This window comes from Netta rufina, assembly GCF_964035555.1.
Source record: "Netta rufina genome assembly, chromosome: 1".
Lineage (NCBI taxonomy): Eukaryota > Metazoa > Chordata > Aves > Anseriformes > Anatidae > Netta > Netta rufina.
In genome coordinates, this window is record NC_140123.1 from 194,076,364 (window position 1) to 194,100,942 (window position 24,579).

Below are 24,579 nucleotides of genomic sequence, written 5' to 3' on the forward strand. Positions count from 1 at the left end.
CCATGTTTTCTCATTTTGCATGTGTTTTTTTTTTGTTTTATTTTGTTTGGTTGTTTTTTTGTTGTTGGTGGTGGTTTTTGGTCTAGTTATTTATTTATTTGTCTTTTTAAGTTTCACAGTACAATGACTTAGAAACACAAATAATTTTAATGATATTGCTCACAAAGACTGTGTCTTGTCCTCAAGACCTCTATGTTCTGTGAAGGGGCTCCCTTTCTATGTGTTTGCTCCCTGCAAGGTCAGGGGACAAAGTGAAGGGTGGGTTTATGCTGGGTGGAGAAAAGAGAAAGCACATTTGTTCATTAGGCCTATGGAGATGGCAGAGAGAAGATCCACCACCATCCACCTGGACATTTCATTTATAAACATCTACCTGGCAGAGAGAAGATCCACCACCATCCACCTGGACATTTCATTTATAAACATCTACCTGAAGGCAACACTTGGGCTCTCCAATGATGTTCAAAACTTTGTTAATCAAAGCCCTAAGGATCTGGATTTAGATTTGAAGTTAGCCCTGCTCTGAGCAGAAGAGAGGACTAGATAACCTCAGAGGTGTTTTCCAACCTGAATCTGTTATTCAAAGCCTGCTCTTTAAGAAATATTGTTTTTTTGTGTTCTCAAATATTTACATAAAGGTAGCATAGTCAACAGTTGACAATGATGAAGGGATAATGCTGCCTCTTAAGAAGTCTTTCATGCAGTTATGATTGTGGACCCAGACAGATTTCTCACATTCTGGCTTTCATTGTTTGAATGTGGGTCTCCCATGTCGATGTTGTGTTCTTTACATTACATGTTTATCTTACACAGTCACATGTACCCCAGGATCTAATTAACTGAGTTTTGGTATTCTCTTACTTCCTAGAGCTTCAAAAAATGAGTCAAGCTGGTGAAGATTCCAGTTCCAGTGACACAGAATTGGAAATCAAGGAGGAGCAACCTATCTGTGCACTAGCTCCAACTGTTTATGCCCAAGATGAGAGATCAACTGATGTAACAGCGAGTCCTGCATTTCAGTGCTTAGATGAGGTACCACGCACCCTAGCTTTCTCTATCTATAGCAGTGCATATTGTGTTAAAAACAATTAACCTGAAAGGTATATTTCATTGTTAATAGTTACCATAGGCTATCTGGAGCTTCCCTAATTCTTCTTTATTTTTTATTCTAAGTTATGTGAATGTTTTGTGAAGTAGAAGCAGAGCATATACTTCTTGGGATGGTGTGCTTAAGGGATATCCATGTTATTTCCGTCAGTGGTCATGGCTGTAAGGGGAATGGACCTAGAGAGACCTTTTTTTTTTTTTTTTTTTTTTTTTTTTTTTTGTAGCATGTTAGGTATAGCGGTTATTGCATCACAAATTTAAAAAGACTTGATAACTACACGAAAAATCAAAGCTAAGTGGCTCCATCAGTGAATCGCTGATGACAATAGAAGAAACCTTCTGGAACTCAGTTTCTTTTACAGAATTTTCTTTTATAAGGAAGCTTGTAGATTAATTGAAATGTTTTAGAATTCAGGATATTGAATGGAATCCTCTAGATTAAATGCCAGAAGAGACATTAAGAATATAGAGATTCCAATTTACACTGAGGTAAATACTCAGCAGATATTTGTCTAATTTGTTCTTTAAAACATTAAACTCTTCTTTAAAAGTCCAGAGCAGTTAAAACCTCAAAGACAACTGACCTCTTGCCTTATAGAAATCCTCCTATTTACTGAAAGTATGGAATCTGCACTTTGGGGAATACTTTGTTTTCCAGATATTCATGTACTTTCTCTAAAGATTTTCAGGTGTGATGGAATTTTTGATATACCAACAAGAAGCATACACCTGGTATAAGATGCCCTTACCCCTCCCACAGTAAAATAAAACTAAATGGTATAATAGTATTCTAAAGTATATATGCTATTTTTACTTTGTTTTCCTTATTTTTAATCATGGGAAAAATATTATTATTCTAGCTTCATTCTAGGAAATACTCAGATCATTTGACTGATTATTTTTCCCAAAAGATCTTTCCTAGGAGGTTATTCTGCATGTCAAATTTAAGGCCAACTTGTTTAACTCAGATAACATAGAAAACTATTAAGGGGAAATATAAGGTAACTTTAGTATTAGTAGTTGTTCCCAACTTGGGAAAAATTTTCTGTGGAAAACCAAAGTAAACGATTTACACAGGATTTCATAATGAGCTCTTTTGGTCATTTTGTCATTTTTTAAAGGGGAACTAGTTGACTCATTCATTCTTACCATACTTTTTAACAGTTAGTACTTGTGCTACATGAGTCAGTTGGACTTTTCATCCCTTATTCACATTTCTTCTCTTTCACTGCCATATTTTTGTTTTCCTTTATTGAACTTAATACATGATTCAGAGATAAATATATGACTTTGGTCACTATAGAGGTTGCTGCATTGATATTGGCTTTAGTCTTTTGGAACAGCTTTCAATTTTTTTTTCCACAGAAACTGAATCATATTATATTTTCTCTGGTTTACTAGCTGCTCATTTCTGCAGCAAATACTCATCAGAATGGACACCTTTAGATATTTTAAGACTTATCTGAGCATGGTTATAGTCTCTCTGGCAGGACACCTTCCAGTCAAACCAGTCTTGTTTTTCTCATGTAAATAGCAGATAGTTGCAAAAAGGCAAACATGCAGACCTCTCTCTCCTTCCTTTTTAGTAACACACAGTAACCCTCTTTAGCTGTAGGGGGTTGGTTAAAATATTAAAAACTGGATAGAGGTTTGAACAAAAGCCACTCAGTCCATCATGACTTGCTTCTTTTCACCAGTGTTTTTATTTACATATATTACCAAGATGACATCAACCTAGCTCAATACTTCCACTGCTGTTGGTTAGAGGACTGTCATATATTCACAAAATGAACTTTCCACTTCTTTTAGCCTTAGTTGTTGTGTCCTCGGAATAAAGACTTTTGCTCTAACACTGCTAATTGAATTCCTTGTCTTGTGTATCTCATATCCTGTTTTCTTCTAGTATACACCATTAGAAATAAATCAGTCTGCATGGTGTTAATGATTTTCAATTAGATACAATCTCCTCTTTTTCTGAAAAAAAAAAAAAAAGAAAAAAAAAGAGAGAAATAAAATGGTGGGAGGGTAGCTCCCCTAGTTTGAGGCCTTTTTCACTTAGTATAATGTCAGCAGTTCTTGTTCGGTTTTAATCAAGAATGATGTCTGAGCTTTTCTATGGTGTGCTTTTTCTTTCTCTTCCTTTTGTTGGCATGTTCTTGGTTTAGAAAGATATTTTTTTGTTCTCTGAAATGTGTACATCTATTAAAAAAATACAAGAAAAAGTATTCTACAATATTTATCATGCATGTCTTCATAGTGGACACTTCTAGGGAGCTATTCGTTCTGTAAAATGCTTCACTTCTGAATAAAAAGTGTGTTACTATTTGCCAAATGCAGTGAACTTGTTTGGAAGTACCTTGTTTGGAAGGTACCACAGTAACCCCTTTCTGCTAATGAACACGGTCCCTTTATGTGCTAAATCCGAACTTGCAGAAGAATGAACTCCTTTGTGAGATTTCTCTGACTGGTCTAATGCAGACTGGTGCACTCTGTATCCTACAAAAATAAAATGTACTGTGCAATCAATTTGAAGCCAGCATCAAATCTTCCATTTGCACTGCTTTTTTGATGGAAATTGTCACTGTCACACTACATTTCTTTTTGCCAGTGTCCAAGCATCCTATTGCCACCACCCATTGGGAAGCAGGAAGTCTCTTACCATGCTCTCAGTTAGTGATCAAAGAATACTTTTCATCACTATTTTGAATCTTGGAGTCTTTCTGAGGTTAATGAACCTCTTACCCATTACTACCAAAAGTGAAGAGCTGCTATTAAAAAAAATATTAACCAGAATCCTGGTTCTACTGGAAACCTAGAGCAAAGTCTCTGTGCTTACCGAAGACAACGATACAGTGACAATACAGAAACATGTCAAGCAAGTTTCACTTCTGCTGATCTGAAGCTGATTCATGTGGGGCTGTTAGCTAGAAGAGCTGGCCGTGAAATGATGCATGCGTTCAGTGCTTGACTGTAGTTTTAGGAGCAAAAGGTACTTTTCATTTTTCTCTCATCTCCACTATTATATGAAGGTTGGCTACAGCTTTCAGATAGGAATATTAATAATCAGTAGTTCATATATTTCTTCAATGGCATTCTGACATTTGACAATGCCACTCCAGAAAATATTTTATTTTATTTTATTTTATTTTATTTTATTTTATTTTATTTTATTTTATTTTATTTTACTTTTTGCTGTTTTTTAATTCTCTCCTAACTTAGGTTAGAAGGTAGATGGAAGGTAGTCATAAACAACTTCAATTTTTTTAGACAAAAGTTAGCTTGGTAGACCAATATAGATTTTTTTTTTTTAATTTTTTTTTTTTTTGGTAACCATAGCAGCGGCTAATTTGCTTCAGTACACTTCAAACATGTATAGGCTCTAGCAAAGATTTGAAAATCTTAACACAGCTGTTGAATGCAAGCAATATTTTCAAACTTAAGCTGATCCTGGCACACTCATGTGTTACATGCTTCAACGTCTCCTGGCACAAAAAGAAAAGCTATATTAATATGCTGGCACAGACAGGAAAGACAGATGTTGCCTCCACCCACAGGAATCTAACTGCTAATTAAATAAACATTTTTTACTTTGTTGATATGGTCACTTGGAAAGTGAGCTAGGGATGATAATGTGGCTGTAAGCTAGAGTCTGTGTTTTATTGTAAAAGCTTTCAGCAAATGAGCAATATTTTGCATAATGGATGTTAAAATCTGATTAGCGTTTGCGATGGGAAACTCTATTGTTCTAATTAGTCGTAATGCCTGTTAGAAGCTGTAAAGGAGTGGGATGAATTTGCAGATGTCTTTCACCAGCAGGAGGGAGAACAGACCCAATGTAATATGCTCTTCCTCTTGAGAAGTTCTTTTTACAAGGCGAAATTGAGCGAAAACCAAGCCAGGAGTCTGTTGGATATATTGAAGTTATCATAAAGCAAGTAGCATTTCTTTTGATTTCTAAAAAGTATGTTTGAAAGCAAGCACTATTTACAATGTGTTGTTTCTTCTATGTTATCAAGTGCAAATCTTGTGCCACACAGAGGAAACAGCCCCTGAAGGCGGTGAGACTGAGAGAAGGAATAACCTGTAATTGCAGTGTCTTCTGCTTTGGCCTTTCCTCAGAAATTTCTGAGACTCACAAGCCTTAAAGAGACAAGCATATTATTGTCTTATGTTCCAAAACTATTTCCTTCTTTCCCCTTTTTCTCACTCAAAATACCTATATGAGACCTGATGTTGCGAACCAGGGCAACCTTGTGCATATATCCAGCCATTTCTTACGGCGGTTCTGCCAGCACAATGGTGTGGTGAGGAAGCCAGAGCAATGCTCATTGAACAGTAACAGTTTTTTTATTCCAAAAACCTGTATTCATGTACTCCTTAATGAACACAACCTTAAAGATCTGTGCTAAGAAGAATCTGTTATCTTTTGTTTTAGCATATGGAGGCTAAACTGCAGATGTAAGCAAAGGGGCTTTTGTCCCCACAGAGAGATGAGAATTTCTGTTTCTCAGGGTGGATTATACATCTCCATACAAGTCATCAACTCCGTGTAATTGCTTAGAAAACAGCAGTTAAAACACAGTTATTTTTTCCCCTGTGTAATTCTGAATGTTGGCATGCTGTTTGGGTAGAACTGTACCATTAATTAGACCTAAAGTTTGTCTTGATTGTGTAAACGTAATAATAATCGATAATAGGGGGTATTTTTATCCAGTTATTATTTTCCAAATGGATTCTTCTCTTGCTGAGATCAGAAAAAAAAAGGTGAACAAGAACTTAAAAAATAATATTGGTTCATATCCTATTCTCCTGACTTGTGTGAGTGGTAGATTTGACACATCATCTTATAGCATTGTTTTCTGTTTCTGCTTAACATTGAGGTTGATGGCCAAGTTCACTTCTGGCAGAAGTATTAGAACTCCATAAAAGTTTCATGAAAGCTGTGAATGTAACCTATCAGCTTAGTAGGTGGAATACTTGCATTTACATGTATCAGGGACTGTGGATGGTATTTGTCAGCTGTTTTTCTTTGACAGTTATGTCAATGCATTCGGGCCCATGTATAACATATATTTTTTTTCCTTTATCTCCTGGAAAAAAGAGGAGAGAATACATTGATGAAAATATTTTAAATCTCTTTTTTCTTTCTTTCTTTTTTTTTTTTTTTTTTGGTAGGCCAGTATTTATGCATTTAGTTCTTATCTCCTTTCTTTTTGAACACTTAAACGCCCTTGCTGTATTGATATTTCTATGACTTATGTGTCATAGAAAATTTTGCTTGATTTTGGTTTAGGTCATAAACATAATGTTCTGGGTGTGGGTTTGAGAACCACCTTAATTTCTTTTAAAAATAATCAAAAAAAGGGAAATTTATTTTCCACCACAGTGTCAAACTAGCTGTTTTCCATAACTCTTAAATAGATATCTGAGCTGACTACATTGTTGCCTTTCCTCCATCCCCCCAGTAAAAATAATAATAATTTAAAAAAAAATACATGAAGGAGACATATTTGCATACAAAGGATATAAATATATATATATATAAAACAAAAAAACAAACAAACAAAAAAACAACAGAAAATGCTTTCAAATCTTATTTTCAGTTCTCTGTTTTTGTTTTGTGGTGTTGGTTTTTTTTCTGATTTTTTTTTTTTGTTTGTTTGTTTAAATAATGCATGGAAAGCCAAGACATTACAGTCTGCTTGGCTGATCACGTTGAGCAGATGGATTTGTGTTTCACTTTTTGGAAGCAATCCATTGGAATTTTGCTAGCAAACCAACTGTTAGTAATCTTCTTTACTAAAATTCACAGTTTAAATATTAACAAGATCAAAAACACAAGTACTGCCATATGATCATCTTTGTTACATAGATGTTTTCAGTACATTCAAAAGCATGTTTTGAATTAGTAAGCTTCAAGCAGAGACCAAGTGCTTTGGTTTGTATATAAAATTGTATACTTTAATTTGGGTTGTTGTTGTTATTTCTATTCACATATTGATGAAAACTGCATGTTATCTGAGAGGTTTTGTGTAATTTAAAAAACATGTGAGTTGTTTCTCCTCTCTCATGCTAAAGATACAGGTTGTGTAAACTCTTGATCGGGCAAATAAGTTTTTCTCTTCCAAAATATGAATACTTTCAAAAAGATGTCTGAGATTTCAGTCTTTGTTTTATTTGACAGCTAAAGTGTCATAAAATAGATCTGCTAAGAGCTATTGTAACTAGCAATTCCATAACTCTCACATCACATAGATGTTTTTGGTCATTTAAGTTTTATATGTTTCATATTATATATGTATATATACACTATACCCCTGTTTTCTTACTGCTTTATGTTTTACAGAAAATCAATGAACAATTTATGAGAATTCTCTTCATAGACTTCATAGAACTTTCTTTCGTAAAAATCTATGACAGCAGCACAGCTTTAACAATGTGACAATTTTATTTACAATAAGTAAAAACAAAATAATGCTTGCAGAAAATACATGGAGTTATACTTTGTAAAACTAGTACACATTGATGGAGATTCAGCTACAACAGTTCCAGGCAGGTAGTATACAGATTTGTGTAACAACATTACAGTGGTTTTACAATTTTTTTCTATTTTTTTCTTTTTCTTCCTTTTTTTTTTTTTCTTTGAGAGGTTGGTCAAGGGTTTTGTAGGTGATATTAGTCACATTTGCTTATTCTGTTAAAGAAAACTTTGTAAAAAATAAATTTTAATTAAAATAAAAAAAAAAATAGGTTCCCTTCCAACAAATTAGCAGGAAAAAGACATTTTCAAGTAGAAGCTTATAGATACTGTAAGTCATGCTTATCTAGTTACCATATAATGAATGGGAGCAAATTGTGCATTTCATGCAAAATGATTAAATGTAATCATATGCAATCAGATATTTGCTCTTCTAACTAATACTTCATAAGTTGTCTTTTGTTGTTGTTGTTTGGTTTATCCTTTTTATCCTAAAATAAATATTCTATACTTCACAATATCTTCAAGCAAAGATTATACATTTTGAAATTAAATCTTCCGTTAATCTTATATTTGAAATGTATAAAACCAAATTACACTTCCATCAAAATATTTACTCCCTTAAAATATATATATTAATATTATATAATCTAGAAATTGCCACTGTTTCTCATTTCCATCACGTATAACCACGACAGTTTTGGTTATCATGTTAAAAACAGTAAAAGTCTTACTTGTAAAGTATTCAGTCAGGTGTGTGCTTATAGTTTTGTTGGCACAGATCTGTTGCTTATCATTGCCAATAATAATCTTTTAACCAAAAAGACTATGCCAACAAAGACCATACTTCTACTGGTAAAGAAATGGAGTCTCTGAATTGTTTGTCTGCATCTCAAAATTGGTACGGGCTACATAGCATTAGCTAAACACCTCTTGCTAAGAAAATTTGCATCTCCTCTCAGAATGTTAATCACTGTGATTGTAGAGACATGGCTTTTCTGGTGTAGGCAATAGGTACGTGTAGGCAAATTTGTGCTCGTTATCTACAATGTGAGCTATAATAACAGTGTCTTTAAATTGCACTTCTTGAAGATATAAAAAGTTGATTAAGCTTCTTTTGTTATTATTTTAGGAGAAAATAGTCCTTCACTTATTCTCTTTTCTGTTTGTAATGGCCAATGGATTACTCAAGTTTCTTTGATTACAAAAGGGGTGCTCAAAAAATGGGGAGAACACAATCTTCTTGTGTTACAAATTATTTATCATCTTACATATAATTTAAGGTCTAATGGTACATAGAGTGAGAACTATGTAAATAAGAGCTTGAGTCTCTACAGGAGCCATCTTATAACATCTTGCTTACCTAAAAGATTTTTTTTTTCCCCTAAAAGTCTTTTTTTTTTTGGTATGCACTTAGAAGCATTAATACAAAGACTTGTATTCTTCTTGATATGTCTTCTACCTACCTGTCCACCTACCTACGTAAATCTGTGATAAGCTATGTAACAGTTCCTTTCTCCCACAAATGATGAAAAGGACATTGAGCTTGAACAGAGGAATTGAAATGAGCAAGAAGGTTGCCTTTCATTACGTGCTCTATGCATTATTTCCACTTACTTTTACCCAATTCTTTCACCAACTTGTTTAAATAATCTTTGATAAATGGAATAAGATTTGAGGAATCATTTTCATTTTCTAAGTTTTATTCAAAGCTTTTTTTTTTTTTTTTGAGTCTTTGAGCAAACTATGTGGCCGTCTGTTCCCTAATATTTTAAAAATAATATTATATTGCACTTTTCCTAATTTATATTGACATTCTCATGGTATATCTTCGAAGTTGTGAAGGATAGATGATACAAAATGTTGGGTGGTATCAGAGGTACAAAGTTTCATGCTAAGTGTTTAATAAATTTTTATGTTTTCAGATATTCCTCTGAGTTATATTAAGGTAAAAATGCAGATGTTCACTCAGACACAACTTGCTGAAGACTATTTAAAAATCTCATGTATCACATACAGTAAAAGCACCAAAAGCAATGTTTAGAACATTTATAAAACAATACCAAGACTTAACCTATGCTAAGTTTTAGCAACAACTGTTCAGAATCATTCATGCTGTCTTTGATAATTACATGGGAAACACCATGGAAATATGTTGTCTAGAACTATGTTACAACAAACATAACTGAATATATGAATTCTGAGTATAACACTGAGTAAGTATCATCTTGAGTGCAATCCAAAGCAAACTAATTAAGAGAAGGTATAGAATTAAGGCACAAAGCTTTTGGGTCTGATCATGATTTTTACTGATTTAAAGGCTTGCCTATATCCACTGGGAGTATCATCCGAAACACCATGCCACGTACCCCAGAAGATCCCATTGCGAACACCTTTGTACTTCTTGTGGTAGTACTTGCCATTGAGGTTGGCAGACAGGCATGCGTCAAACCACCAGCCAGAGCTGTAGTATGCCCCACAGTTTCCTGAGGCATACCTGTCATTGTCCTTGTCAGGAGTTGTGAAGAACTTCTGATCATGGTTGTAATGCCTGCTGTAGTGAAGGGCATCTCCTGCCGTGCCGCTATAGCCGTGAACGCTTAAACGGTACTTCAGGTACTCGTTGGCCACATAGAAATGTTCATATTTAGCGTACTCTCTGATACCATTGAAATCTTCAAGTTCAATTCTCAGTTGCATGTCCTGGCTCTTTGTCAGGAGGTGAATTTTGTCATTCCCCAGCCAAAACTCCCTGCTGAGGTTTCCAAAGCCATTTTTGTAGTCATTCCATGTTCTGTTAAAGTTGGTGCTACCGTCCTGACGCCGCTGCAGCACCGTCCAGCCACCTCCTTGTGTTTCCATGTCACAATAAACTTGGAAGCTGTTATTTCTGGGGTCAGGGGTAATGTAGTAGATCCCGTTATGCCTTTTTCCTGCTGTATAAAGATCTGCACAGTCTCTCTGCATTATTTGCATAACTGGTGGAAAAACAGAGTGTTAGAATAAACATAGTGTCAATTTTTTAAAAAAGCAAAATTTTTATCCAGACTGATGTAGCCTACAGAGCATATTAAAGGCAGTGCAGTCTGACTCAGTGCTGTTATCTGTGCTTTGAATAGGCTGTTTTTCTTACCAAATGCATCACTTCTGAAGTTTTTGTTAAATAAGAAAAGTCAGATATTCATTAAAGTTGTGCATTACGTTGCCATCATTTTGGACTTGTATCTGCCTTTAGTATATTTAATGAGTCAAACCCAAGAAAGCTGTTTGAAAGAGGTATAAACGTGTTCAGCCTTATGGATTGGAGACACGTCTAGTTGGGAAATAGTGTTATGACAATTTAAATTCAAGGGACAACCTTTTTTTTTTTGCATAAGGTTTACTGCTCTGTTATAGATACCACCTAAGATCTTTGCATCTGATGGCTGTCCAGAAACCATTTAAATTACTTTTTTTTTTTTTTTTTTTGTATCAAAACTGTCTAGTAGAGGGGCACTTTGTCTGCTTTCCCTTTTCTCCTTTTCTTCAACCTTTCCTTAACTCCTATAACTCCAGACTAATGTTTTCAGTCCATATTTCTAATGTTTACTGTTTACATTCTCACTCCTTTATTTTATTTTATTTTATTTTATTTTATTTTATTTTATTTTATTTTATTTTATTTTATTTTATTTTATTTTATTTTATTTTATTTTATTTTATTTTATTTTATTTTATTTTATTTTTTATATATTTTGTATTTCAATATATACCATCATGCTATGTCTATAATTCAAATCTTCATTTGGCAGTATGTAAGAGGAAAACCTTGTTCACAGGTGAATGACTTTAAGCTGGCTGTTGTTCAGTAGCTGCCATTTGATACAGAACATTACATCTTTAGGAATTTCTCATGTTTTAATTTTACAATACTTTAGGAAGCAGGAAAAAGTGGTAGAACTGTCTCATCTATTATAGTAATACCATGATTCCTAGAAAGATGCAGCTAGAAAAGTGATGAGTTTTCCTGTGCATGTGGCATTGCTGGCTTTAAAGTAAGGAAAAAGGTTTAGCATCTATCATTAACACTGTTTTTTTCCCCTCATCAGAGCACTGTTTTATTCCAAAGAAAAATACTCCCAGGTGTTTCCTGTAGAGTCAAAATCTTTTTTGTCATTTTTGATTCCGTAACTCATTGTGTCTTGAACACAATGTTGAACATTGTGTTCAACAGCTTTGAGAATGCATTGTAGTATAATTATGTGTTCCTAAATAAATGATAGAGAGCTCTCAGAAGTTCTGAGTTGAGTCAAAAACATTTTGACAATGTTCCTTTCTGTTGTAGATTTGAATTGATAAGCATGCTCATTTGCAGACTTCAATTGCATACTTTTTCCAGAAAAAGTTAAACAATTGAACTACTTCTTGAAAGGGAGAAGCATTCTCAGGCTACAGCAGGGGTTAAGACTCAGGATTCCTTGTTTGCTGCTACAGAAGATTGGCTATCTATGGAAGCATAAAGTATAGGAATCAGAGACTTGAAAACAAAATCTAAGTCTTCAGTCAAATAAATTAGAATCTATTGGACTTTGTGTAAGATCTTTTGTGGACTAAGTTTCAGAGAAGATATTGACAGGGAATATTCATTTCTGCTAACATGCATTTTATAATTCAATTCAACTCCTGTTTGACTAAAGTTTTGCTATTACTTTCAGTAGAAGCAGGAATGGCTCCTCCTATATGGGAAAAAATGTAGCTGTTATCCTTGCTAGTTGTCATGGTACGTATATTGTTGCTACAAACACTATTAGACATCAGTTGCTCTTAAACATAAGGAACATCTACTTTATCATATGCTATGTACAGTACCCAACATTTCAGTAAAAATATGAGACATATCTTAAACGAATTTAGTTCATCCTGAAGCACTGTGCATGAATTTGATTCATTGCCCATTATCAATATAGCAGACACCATTCATTCTTTCTGTGAATATTTTATATCTGAATTAGAGTAATCAGTTTATACTGATTTATATCTGATTGAAACTGATTGTTGATACAGTATAAGCACTACCTTTATTATTGTTCATTTGCTCTTTTCACACTTTGAAGAATTTCAGCTGTATATAACCTCTGCAATCTGCAGAACCTTCAGTTTTCAGTATGGTTAGACAGAAGATCAGTTTTATTTTAAATTTGAATGCTAAGCAACAGAGGCTTAAAAACTATAATGCCTTCTGATCTTTCTCTGCTTTGTAGAGCCCTCTGTCTTCATATGTATGATATCTATTGCTATCCTTTAATAGCAAATAACATTGGAAAGAAATTATTTGTTCAATTTCTTGATTTTAATTAGGACAGGTAAAATTCAAAAGAAAAAGTTTGTCAGTGAAAACATCTGTTTTCTACTTTATGCTGTACATATACTGGATTTGTACTAACTGTTTAGCAGTAAGATGATGGTGCACATATTACCCACTCGAGAGGTACTGTTAATAAGCTTTTTTAGCCAAGCCTTTCAGATTTTAACTGTGATAGTAAAAAAAAAAAAAAAAAAAAAAAAAAGAAATTTGCATTATCCATCCCTTAAAAGCTAAACTTTTTGCTTGATTATCTTGATATTTAATAACGACTTGCTATTTCAGAATAGCTGTGATTTCACATTGAATAGAAATATGCAGTTTTATAAGGCATACCTAAAGAGTAAAATTGTCCCTTGCCATCCAAGGAGAAAATATATCTAATTCACTGATGTTTGATATCCTTAATCAAGGGTGTAGAATAAAATCTTTGTTTTTCATGTTAACTTATTGAAATTAAAAACAAACAAACCCAAAAAAGTCCTCTAATAATCTGTGTTTTAAGTGCCACAATAAAGTCCAGTTCTAGGAGGAACTGAACACCTGCAGCTCTCAGTAACCCTCTAGTGGCAGCTGAAATCTTGTACAGAAGTATAAACAGTAAAAGGGCAAATGCTTATCTTGTGAAATTAAAAGCACAGCTATTTACTTAAAATACATTTAAATTCTTTTACCTAATATTTGTAACATTCACAGAAAGCTTATGCAGGCATTAAGAATTAACAGATTACATACCAGGTCTTGGTTGCATTGCTGGGCACTTCGAAGAACATTTGTTATCAAGACTGTTCACAACAAACGTCAAATTAGCAACTTTGCTGTCAACATAGTGCTCCACATTGTTCATATTCAGGAGACTCATCTTCTCTATACGACCCTGCAGGGTCTGAATCTGGTTCTTTGCATTTTTTAAGCTGGTTGCCATTCTGTTCACTTTGCTTTGCAGTTCCTTTACTCTGTTATCTTGGATTTCACTGTTTTCTGCTGGAGTCTCTGCATTAGGTGGCAGGAATTCATTACTCCTGTCTCTTTCTTGGTTGTCATCTGCCTGCAGCTTGCAATCTTGGCAACACTTCTTCAGCTTGTTTACTGCTTCTTTCAGGGTCTGTACTTCTTTGAGAGTTTTCTCAATCAGTCTGAATTGTTTGGGTAGCTGGATAGTCATTGGAGGCAGATTTATCTGGTATGGACAATCCTCTCCTTCATCACAATCCCCATTAGTTTTGAGCTTTATAGGACAAGTACCAGTAATTTTTCCTTCTTTAGCATCCTTTTCATCTTCTAAAGCAGCTGCAAAGACATTTGTTAAAGCCAGGAGAGCTGTCTTAAGCAAGACTAAGTAAACAAGCAGCTTCATCTTTGCAGAGAAACTAGCACTATGAGGAAGTATGCAAAAGTGGAACAACTTTATAAGGGCAGCTTGAAGCCTGTGAGTTATCAGACTGCCTGCACTGTTCTCAGAAATGGGTGGGAGTGCTTGCATCACAAGTGATATTAATAGCAGAGCAAAGTAGGTAGTGCTTGGCAGAAGTAGCATGTTTCAGTGATTATTCCTGACTCAGAACTTGTGTATGTAGGCAAAATGATGAAATGCATGTGTGCCGATCATTTATGCAGTTTAATTTAATTTCTTCTTGTACATGGACGTTCTTTTTGGGGAAATTACTTAACTCTGTGTTATAATTGTTTTCTAACATCTGTTTCTTAACATTTGAGTTTCTAAAATTGGTTTTGAAAACCAGACTCTAGTTTTACCACAGCAGGTGGAAAAGGTGAAAATCAACCCCTTTGCCAGTCTGAGGTTTATCAGAACAATAGCTTCACTCACATTGAGTCCCCTTCTTTCTAAACTTTTTTTTTTAAATAAAATTAAATAAATGTATACATGAAAATGATTTTAATCCCAAAGCATATTGAAATTCATATAGTTTTGCTTCTATTTTTCAGGATAGTCACTAAGAGGATGAGCTGCTCTTTCTTCTCCCTGTTCTGCCTACCACTGTTTAGAACAGCTATCAGGAATATTCATGAATTCTACGGGAGAACAAAATTAAAATTAATTGTTATCTGATTCTTTGAACTGGTTATTGAACATTTTGAAGTGAAAGTAAGGGAACTTAATCCCCCCTCCTCAATGCTTGGGATCCTAACTCTTGGATTAGTTGTCCAGAAAACCCAGGGCAAAACCTGTTTCTCTGAATCATGCCCAAAATTCTAGATCTAAAGCCCAGCTGGGAGCTAGGAAAGTGCTCCAATGGGCCCAGCGTTCTTTTCTGTACTCCTGATTTTCAGCCCCTACTTTCCTTCCTTTTTATTGTGCCTTCTATCAGCTGCAAGAGTTAATCATGTACTTTGCATGACTAACCAAACCAGCCAGAATACCTTAGCCGTAGGTGACAGCTTTCATCTACTTCCTCATTTCTGTTCTACAGCCACCTTTACCATTCTCATGTCGTGCCTACATGTTTTTTATGGTTTAGGTCTTTTTCCTTCTGCCAAAAAATAGAGCTGAATGGACACGTTTTTATGCATTCATAGCTCCATCAAAGGTCAAATAACTTGAATGAGTAAAGGATATTTACACCAGTTCTTTAATTAGTGCAATCTGAATGATTTACTTCCCTAAACTCTATTTGAAATTATGCATACTACAGATTAAACATTAAAAAGACATTAGTCACACATACTCTAGAATTCATGATCTCTGGAATGTTACTAGTTTTTATAGAGAACACAGGCAAATACTGATAATACAGGAGGGGGGCTTGGAAAAAAGAAAAAAAAAAAACAAAAAACAAACAACTACTTGTCTAACCTGCTACAAGAATTCCTTCAGAGGCCTCCATGTTACTGTTGTTTGGGCACTTTCTTGGGAAATGGGTTTTGAATTTCTCTTCCCGCAGCTCCCCAGCAGTGAGGTGAAAGATCAGCCCTGGACTGCAATGCAGGTGTAAAGCACTGACATCACTTTGATTTTGCTAAAAATGCATTAAATGGAAATGAAACTGAAATGTTTCTAGCAGTTGATGAAATGCACAATTCTAATTTGTGAATAAAGTGTTTACATTTTCATCTGCTTGATAGCAACCTATGTTTTTGTATCAGGTATTTATATTATGTTCCCCTGTATGGCTGCTATTGCCAAACCGAGGAAAGCTATACCAGCCTTTTCTGAGGAGCTTTAGAAATACAATAGAGTTCTTAAATCCTTTTTATTTGGGAAACCATATTCCCCATACCCACTGTTGTTCATTCAGTTTACAGTGAGCTCTGCTGTCTGCTGTGGGACCTAGGATTGGACAAACTTTTGTATCCATAAAATTAATAATTATTATATTTTGTAGACCACATCTTATGAGTTTCCTTGGAATGTTTAAATGCATGTCGCGTATTATTATATAACTATTGTGCTGCGTTGAAGGTATCGTCAGGACTGAGTGACTTCAGGAAGGGCAGAAATTTCTATCTATGCTGAATGCCAAAGAAAAGAGAGTTCTGATAGTAACATGGGGTGTCTTAGCCTTTCAAACATCTTTGTCTTCAGACATTCATTCCTGGCTCCTTTATATCCCTTTGTTCTGGGATCTTTACTTCCTTTAGATAAGATTTTTGTAATCTTGAGATGCTCTGCTATTGTCCTCATTTTTTTATTAACCTGATGTTCTGCTGCTATGCCATCAGCAGTCTGTTTGGAGCCTGAAGGACTCATTTCTTCATCAAGTATCCACATGCTTCTCCCATATGGAAAAGTCTTAACTGAGGACCAGTCTTTCTTCCCATTCTGTCAGGGAATGTCCATTCTCAACAATTTGGCTTGCTTCTGTTCTTTCTTCAAAGCAGTATGCCACAGCCTTTTTTTTTTTTTTTTTTTTTTTTTTTTTTTTTTTTCGTGTGTGCCCCGTGCCTCTGATCTTCCTTGGCATAAATGAAGCAAACTTTCCAAACTGAGATTTTCACAAGTCCTTGACCTTAGAAGGGCCACTGAGCAATCTTACACGGTAATATGCTGATGTAGCTTAACTAATGGCAAAAATAAATAATAGCAGAAATAAGGACCAGATCAAAACTGAGAACTGGAGAGTTTATTTATAAACAACATATTTCTTCTCAGATGGGGATTTCCTAGAACCCTAAGGAGTTCTGTATAATGCTTACAACTTCAAGTAGTTAAGTAATCACAAAACCCCAAAAAACAAGCTTTAACACTTTTTTTCCCCAATTGTGAAAGGGTCTAACTGAATAACATCTGATGACCACAAGTGAGAATCTTCTGCCAAGGTTTTTTCATTGGTTAAAGGTCTTCTTCTTGTAGCTTTTAGACTCCTTTAGTCTTCTCTTTAAGAATTTGTTTTTCCTTCCGTGGAGAAAGAAACTTTTTCTGACTGAAAAGAGACCTTCATCTTACAGACATATTTTCGTAAAGATAAAGAAAACAACCAAGAGCTTATGATATTCTCAAATTCTATTGAAGATTTTAATTCTGTTCCCAGAGCTACCCAGTGGTTGCAAGGTTAAAGAAGTAATATATTTTGGTTTAACAAACTTATCTTAGGACTGTTATTCAACATTTATCAAACTCAGAACAAACCATTTCCCATGATTTTTTAGAGCAAGTTTTTTTTTTTTTTTTTTTTTTTTTTTCTGGCATATCATGGAATGTAGGTCAAACAGAAAACAAAAAAAGTTAAGACTGTGGACAGATGTTCATTTAACTGGTGGCTAAGATAACTTAAAACACTACAGCTTGTCATCTGATTCTGGCATTATGCTGGGAGTTGGCATCTCCTACAGCAGAGTGGCTACAAAATATTGAGGTTTATTTAAGCAATTTGAATGGTAGATATGAACAAACCTGAAGCACATGTGAGCTCATTCACATAAATCACTTTGGTGACAGAGGTGAGATGTATTAAGATTCAACTTCTGCAGTAATATTTTGATAGGGTTTTTAGACCTCAGTGGTTCTGTGGAAGCAGGATATTGGGAAAGAGGATGAAAATTAGATAAATTTATCTTCATTTTTTCTCACAATGTGGGATATATGCCAGAACTCTCTACTAGAAACACATTCTGATTTAAGATTATTTTTGATTAATTGCTTTATTTATTAATACAGTAGTCATTCTTTATGAAAGCACTCTTTATGTAGCCTGCTAGAGCCTATTACTGCCTGTTCAACTCCTTCATGTGTCTAGGAGAACAAATCAGAGCACAAAAAGGCAGGCAGGCAGTCCTATTCCATTTGATATTGCTCTTTATTGAATATTATTGATATTATATATTATTATTGATATTATATATCTTGATATTATTCAGATACAGATTAAAGAGATCTGGTAGCAACATAGATGTATGTTTCCTTACCTAATTAAGTTGGCCTTCGCTTTATGTACAAATTCTGATAACAGGCAAAAAGATGACACTGACAGAGAGTATAAGCAGTAGAAATCATATCTATATGAACAAATGTAAGTGTAGTACATCTTACCAAATTCATGTGGCCAGAGAATATTACTCCTTCTGTTAAGGCAAGGACAGAAAGAGATCCATGAAACTAATTTCCTATATCTTTATTCTTCCACAACATCAGCAGAACTGCCTGTTGAAAATCTAGAATTTACTGCTGACTATTTTTATCTATCTATAGCCATGGAAGACCTCATAGTTAGTCGAGTATGTGGGGAAAATAAACTAGAATGCACTCTAAGAGTGATGACAGCAAAGACAAAAGCCTCTCCCAGCTGTCTTCTCAGGAAAATTCCTTATTGATTCTAGCAAAACCCTGCTCCAGTAAAACCAGCTGGTGTGCGACTGTACTGGATGCTCGGTATGCTCCTTTCAAGACTTACGGACAAGTAAACAAGAAAGCTGTCTCCTTCTCTGAAATGCTTACCTTACTAGTTTTGTATCCCCCCTTTTACTGACCCATGCGAGACACAACTGACTGCTGGAGGCAGTGTTTTCTGACCCATTGTATCATCTCTATGGTGGCTGATTTTGACATTTTCCATGCAGGGACTTCTTTCCCCCACGAACTGGGGTACAAACTACTGTTATGAATTATGCCTGGGGAGAGAACTCGTGATATTATTTTTCCTAGTTATAATTTTTTAGCTTTAGAAGTCTTTTCAGCAGTTTATTTTTCATTAAAGGATGTCTGACTGATCCATCCATGATTAAAATAGCAAAACTGTAGAAATCCCATATAGGGCAATAGAATGCTTTATCTGCTGTAACTGGGTACAGTAACATATTCCATGTACGCCTTTGCTTTACCCCCACACTCACTGATGTCTGGTTTATGTAGCATCATCTTCATATAGCTTTTCTATGTGAAATATTTTGTAGTAGACTGAGACTTTCAGTGGTCTTTTATACCAACAGACTCCATGTCAAAACAGAGTGAGTAGCTATTAATCATTTTTCTGGTTCATCTTTTTAGTGCTTGACTTTCATCTCCTGAGTTACTGTCCTGAATTAGTCTTTTTAATTGGGAACCAATGCAATCAAGCCACTTTCCTTTTAAACAACAAAGTTCAAGGAATCATAAATTTTATGCCTCTCACTTTGTGAAATAATGATATGCTATACTTAAAAACAATCTTCTTATTCAAGACACTTTAAGTTTTCCTGGAATAGGAAAGAGGTCCAAATTTGTGAATCACTTCATGACATACAAAAAAAAATCTTTTTGCATTATTTCTGTTTTCAAATAAAAATACTTGCATTATTTCAGCTACCATATTATAATAGCTTAGAAACTTTTTTTTTCCCTGTAAAAATAGCACTTATAAGTGAAATGAGATTTACACAAAAATGTGATTTTATACAAATGTATGTGTTACCTTGTTAAAAGTTCATCACAAGTGTTAGGAGATAATAGAAAGATAGTTTGAAGTGTTTGGATTGGAAATTATGACCATGGAAAACATTAGGAAGTTAAAAATGGAGCTTTTCAAACTTTGAAGCAAACCCTGCTTTGAACAGGATGTTGGACTAAATGGCATCCAGTGGTTCCTCCCAGCCTTACTTTTCCTAGGACTGTACGCCTCTCCTTTATTACTTGGAGTTTATTTATTGCATGACTATATAATAAAAACTATGTAAACAAACATTCTGGGAAGTGCAAAGAATGACTTAAATACATATATTTAACAGCTCTTCACAGAGTAGAAAATACAAACAAAATAAAAAGATTGAAATAATTGCTTTCATTCCTTAACATTTAAACTATACAAATGACCTGGAGTATATGTGGAGAGAACCTACCTTGTATGGCCAAATTGGATGTTGCACTGTTTCCTTTACATGGAAAACTGTTTTCTAAAGTAGTATGATTTAAAAAGAATTTGATCTTGACCTTATGTTACAAAAGAATGCCCAAGTGAGAAATTCTTTTCCAACATTGACGTAAATTTTCTTAGCACATGATTCCAGCAGTGTGTTTTATATTCTGAGGAATCATCTTGTCTTGTGGTACTCAGGTGCATACATCGAAACCTGTGGCAAAAATGAGGAAAGTAAAAATTGTCCTGTGCATTTTTTTTTAGGAAATCAGGTGAAATTGTCACAGAAGACCTTACATATGTTGCATTCTCTGACATCTGGAGTGATAGTTTTTAGGGCAGTTTTGAGTTTTTAGTATAAATGTATTGCCACAAAGGTGAAAATTACTACCTGTACAGTTTTTTCATTGCTGTTCCTTCATTTTTGGATGCCCTATCTTGAAGTATCCAGGACATGATCTTCAGAATTAATGAGAAGTCATGGAAAGTGGCAGTCGGAAACCAAGAACAATGTAAACTATTCTATTTAGCCATTTAGAAACCAAGTTGTTATACCACATTTTTTCTTCCTCTTCTTGTTAACATATCACCCTCAGTTTTAGCTGATGGCAACAGTGATGCTAAGGAGCTAGAGCCTTTACTTTTTCTGTGTAGACAGTGGTGCGTGTTCAAGCTGAGCTCCATTCTGCACAATTTAGTACAAGTGCAAGCTCTGTTATGAACATGTTCTGAGCTTTGGACTGAACCTGAGGAGAAAGCTTCAGTTCACTTAGTGCATTGTCATGGGTCCAAGTTTATGTCTAGATAATTTGGAGGTATCCAACACAGACACAGACAAGCCAAATAACAGCAAATATCCCTAGCTCATTCCTTCTAAGGAAGGAAATGGATTATTTGGAAACTGATAGAAATATGGATAAAAACCAAGAGTCATAGCATGGATTCAGCGTGCTTGTACCTATTCCCTCCTGTGATATCAACATAACCCCTAAAAAGTCAGTGGGAGACACTGCTGCTTTCTCTCCACTCTAAGAAACACTTAAGCAATATAGTAAATGTCCAAACATCATGGACTAAATGGGGAGTTTGACAGAGATACAGGGCTTTCTGTTCAAAGTGGAACGTTTATCCTTTTTTCTTCCCTAAATGTTTAAGCATTTAAATATTATCCAAAGGAGGCAAGAAAAGCTCTTCAAATAAACAACAGAGAGAAAAAATTCCAAACCTCACACAGCAGACTGGCAAGATGAACCATTTGCCAAGTGGTTAATACTACACTTAAATCCTGTATATACACAAACTATAAAATATATTAATCTCTGGATATTTTTTTGTTGTCTGCTATTATGAGACAAAATACTTGTTTGAGGAGACCATTGGATGTTTGAAATTAAATAAATATATATATATATAAATATTGGATTGTTCTATGCATTAAAATAACAGCAAGTGTAGTCACAACGTCTTGCTGTAACTAAACCTACAGCTCAGAATGAAGAGGTGGAAAGTGGTATCACCCCACTAAATCTTAGAATTCATTTTAGTTATTCTGCAACACGTACAAGCATTATTAGAAACATGTGTTGGCTCCATCATTTCACTGAAATGCAGAGGTTTTAGAGAATGCTGAAATTAAGTCTTTTCTAGGAAGCCTTCAAATTTTTCACTTTCTTAATAATTATGAGTAGTTGATATTAATCACTATTGTCTTGGTGATGGCTATATTTATCTTCTGTTCTTTTCTTGATGCATTTTTTTCTAAAACACATGAGATAGATATTCAGATAAATATTCAGATTACATAATCTTTTTAGGCTTAACATTTGGCTTATTTTCATTCATTTCTGGAGAATTCTGAAAGCAGTTTAAAATGCCTTGAAATTCAAAACCAGAAAAGTCAGAAGTTCTTATAGTTCTTATATGATATTGGAGTTACAGAAAAATTGTTTTGGAATTATAGATGAGTTATTTGGTGTATTGCTTTGAGCAGACTGCCAAAAAGCATTTAATATAATCTGTTAAAATAGAAAAAATACTAGTGGGGAGGTGTTTAGGGATGGACTTCTCTAGTTTTGATCACATGGAAGAGCACCTTAGGTACAAGGTGGATCCTCTTGCTTCCATGATTTTAATTCCCATGCCTATTCTGACATACTTTTCTTATCAACATCTCATGTATAACCATTTTCCTGTGACAGAAAAAAAATATTGTGATCCTTTGTCCAGAGGCTAGTGGACCTGAAGTCACCTGAAAGGATATGCAAGAGCTCCCTGGGATCCTGCAAAGACTGTATGTAACCTCAGACTGCATTAACTTTGTCTTGGAATTTTCTGCAAGAGATGTTCTGACGAGAAGCTATTAGACAGTAAATATGAACTTGTTGCTGTTAGGGACACTTGGTGAAGTTATTCAGGGGTACAGAACAGCCATTTAAGCAGAAGTATTTTTTGTTATTTAAGCATAAGTATTCTTCTGTTTTACTAACGGATTACTGGACCTAAAGGGTTCCTGCCCTTTTCAGCAAAATCTTTTTCCACAGTCTTTATCATATGATACGATTATGTAGTACTAGATTGAAGTGACTGAAGGAAACTGAAGGAAATTGGAGGTACTGATTGAAGGAAAGAAATTTGCTTTGTATTGTTTTTCTGGGAGAAAATCAAAGCTTCAGATAGTGAGGTAACATGAAAAAATGTAACAAAGTTAGGAAATTATGCACAATGGAATGGGAACAAGTTAATCAATTAAATAGAGCTAAAGCAAAGTAGAGGGTAACAATACTATAAAATTAACAGAAAACCTAAAAGGGAAACTTACAAGTAAATCCAGTAATCAGATACATGCTTTCATACTTTTTATGTAATTACATTTATGGGAGCACAGGGAAAAAAGCAGAAAGATGTTTCCAAGCAACCATCTACTTGCAGCCAAATCTTTGTCCAACTTTCCAATAATTCTCCATTTAGATAAGGAAAATTTATTTTAGTTTACCCAGATGATCTAACAATTTAGAGTATGTTTAAAAATATATGGGGGTCCCAGTTAATTGTAAAATGAGAAAGAAAAGCTGAGAAAAGCAAAATATGGTCTGTATAATTGACGTAGATGGGGACTGGAAGATTCAACAATTTCAGAATATTTACCTGACAATACGCCAAACTCCAGACTTGAGATTTACCATTGCCAGTATAACCAAGTGATCTCAATTCTTTCCGGAGCACTAACACAGGACTGAAAAAAGCATCTTCAGTTGTCATTCACAAGCTCTTTTTTTCCACCTCTCTACTCCAGTTTCAAACTCATTCTTTCCTTGTTTTTAATGTAGACCAATAGTTCGACTAAAGAGAACTACCATTTTAATTACCCCAGCAATGGGAGGCCTTACAAGCAAACTATGAGTGCATCTTGGGGTAGAGGAATGAACTGGTTTAACATGGGACCTTAGTCTTGTGCGCAGACTTTTTTAAATAGAAAAGTTGCTAATGCAGATGCAACAAACCCAAATAAAATGAACAAAACCTTCAGTTAGAAATGTTTATATGGAAATACTGTTGGCTATTTTATCACTGAGGAACACACAAATAAAGTAACTAATGATAACTTCCTTTAAACCTGAAAACTCTAATACTAACCTACAGTCATTGCTACCAACGTATACTGTTTTGTGTTTGTGTGTGTGTGTGTTTTTTAATTAATACAGATATTATTCAAACATACGTTGTTTAAACTCGAGTATTTTTAGCCAGTAATAAAGCAAGTTGGTAATATTTTCTGTTTCCTACATTGGATTTCCATGTTGCAATTATTAGGAATTAGTGCAAGATGGACCATTTTGTGATTTTTTTCTCTTGTTTTGTTTTGAATAATCTTGGCAACACTCTTGGCACTAGGCTTCACAGGAATCTGGGGACTTTAATAAAGACATTTATACTAGACATTGATGTTCTCTGTGAGGCACCTTTTCTGAACATCTGGGGTGTTAAATACCTTGTAAAGGACTTCTCCTTCCATACAGACTTCTGTCATATATATCTATTAATTTTACACATGGTATTTATTACTTAATGTTCATATTTATTATTAATAATTTACAATTTATATTTATTGTTTATTATACTTATTTATTTCATATGATATTACATAAATTATAAATTATAAATATTGAATTGATTTATTTAGGACTATTTGTCCATATGACTTTTTACATTCCAATTATGAACTTGGTTTAGAATTCTTCAGAGGAGTAGAAAAATTGTTTTCAGATGTGAATTCCTGTCATATGTAGTGCCTTCAGTTATGCATAATGCTCAGAGAGCTCTTTAGCTAATTTCTTTTAGAAACATTAGGCTCTGACCCGACTGACTGA

General features: G+C 34.5%; 2 protein-coding genes across 2 annotated transcripts in view; one reads left to right on the forward strand and one right to left on the reverse strand.

The window, feature by feature from the left end:
* Positions 1 to 876: 876 nt before the first annotated feature.
* Positions 877 to 24,579, forward strand: part of CCDC146 (coiled-coil domain containing 146) — a gene marked incomplete at its 3' end in the record, with an annotated part of 67,538 nt that continues 43,835 nt past the window's right edge. Inside the window, exon 1 of the mRNA XM_084306357.1 lies at positions 877 to 1,032. Coding sequence (XP_084162483.1) covers positions 880 to 1,032 — 153 coding nt within the window. The 5' untranslated portion in view covers positions 877 to 879. The remainder of the gene's footprint in view (positions 1,033 to 24,579) is intronic.
* On the reverse strand, positions 7,543 to 14,409 carry FGL2 (fibrinogen like 2; the record flags this gene model as incomplete). The annotated part of the gene is made up of 2 exons (XM_084306358.1): positions 7,543 to 10,563; positions 13,662 to 14,409. 2 exons carry the CDS (start codon positions 14,407 to 14,409, stop codon positions 9,857 to 9,859), a joined length of 1,455 nt encoding a protein of 484 aa, XP_084162484.1. The 3' UTR covers positions 7,543 to 9,856.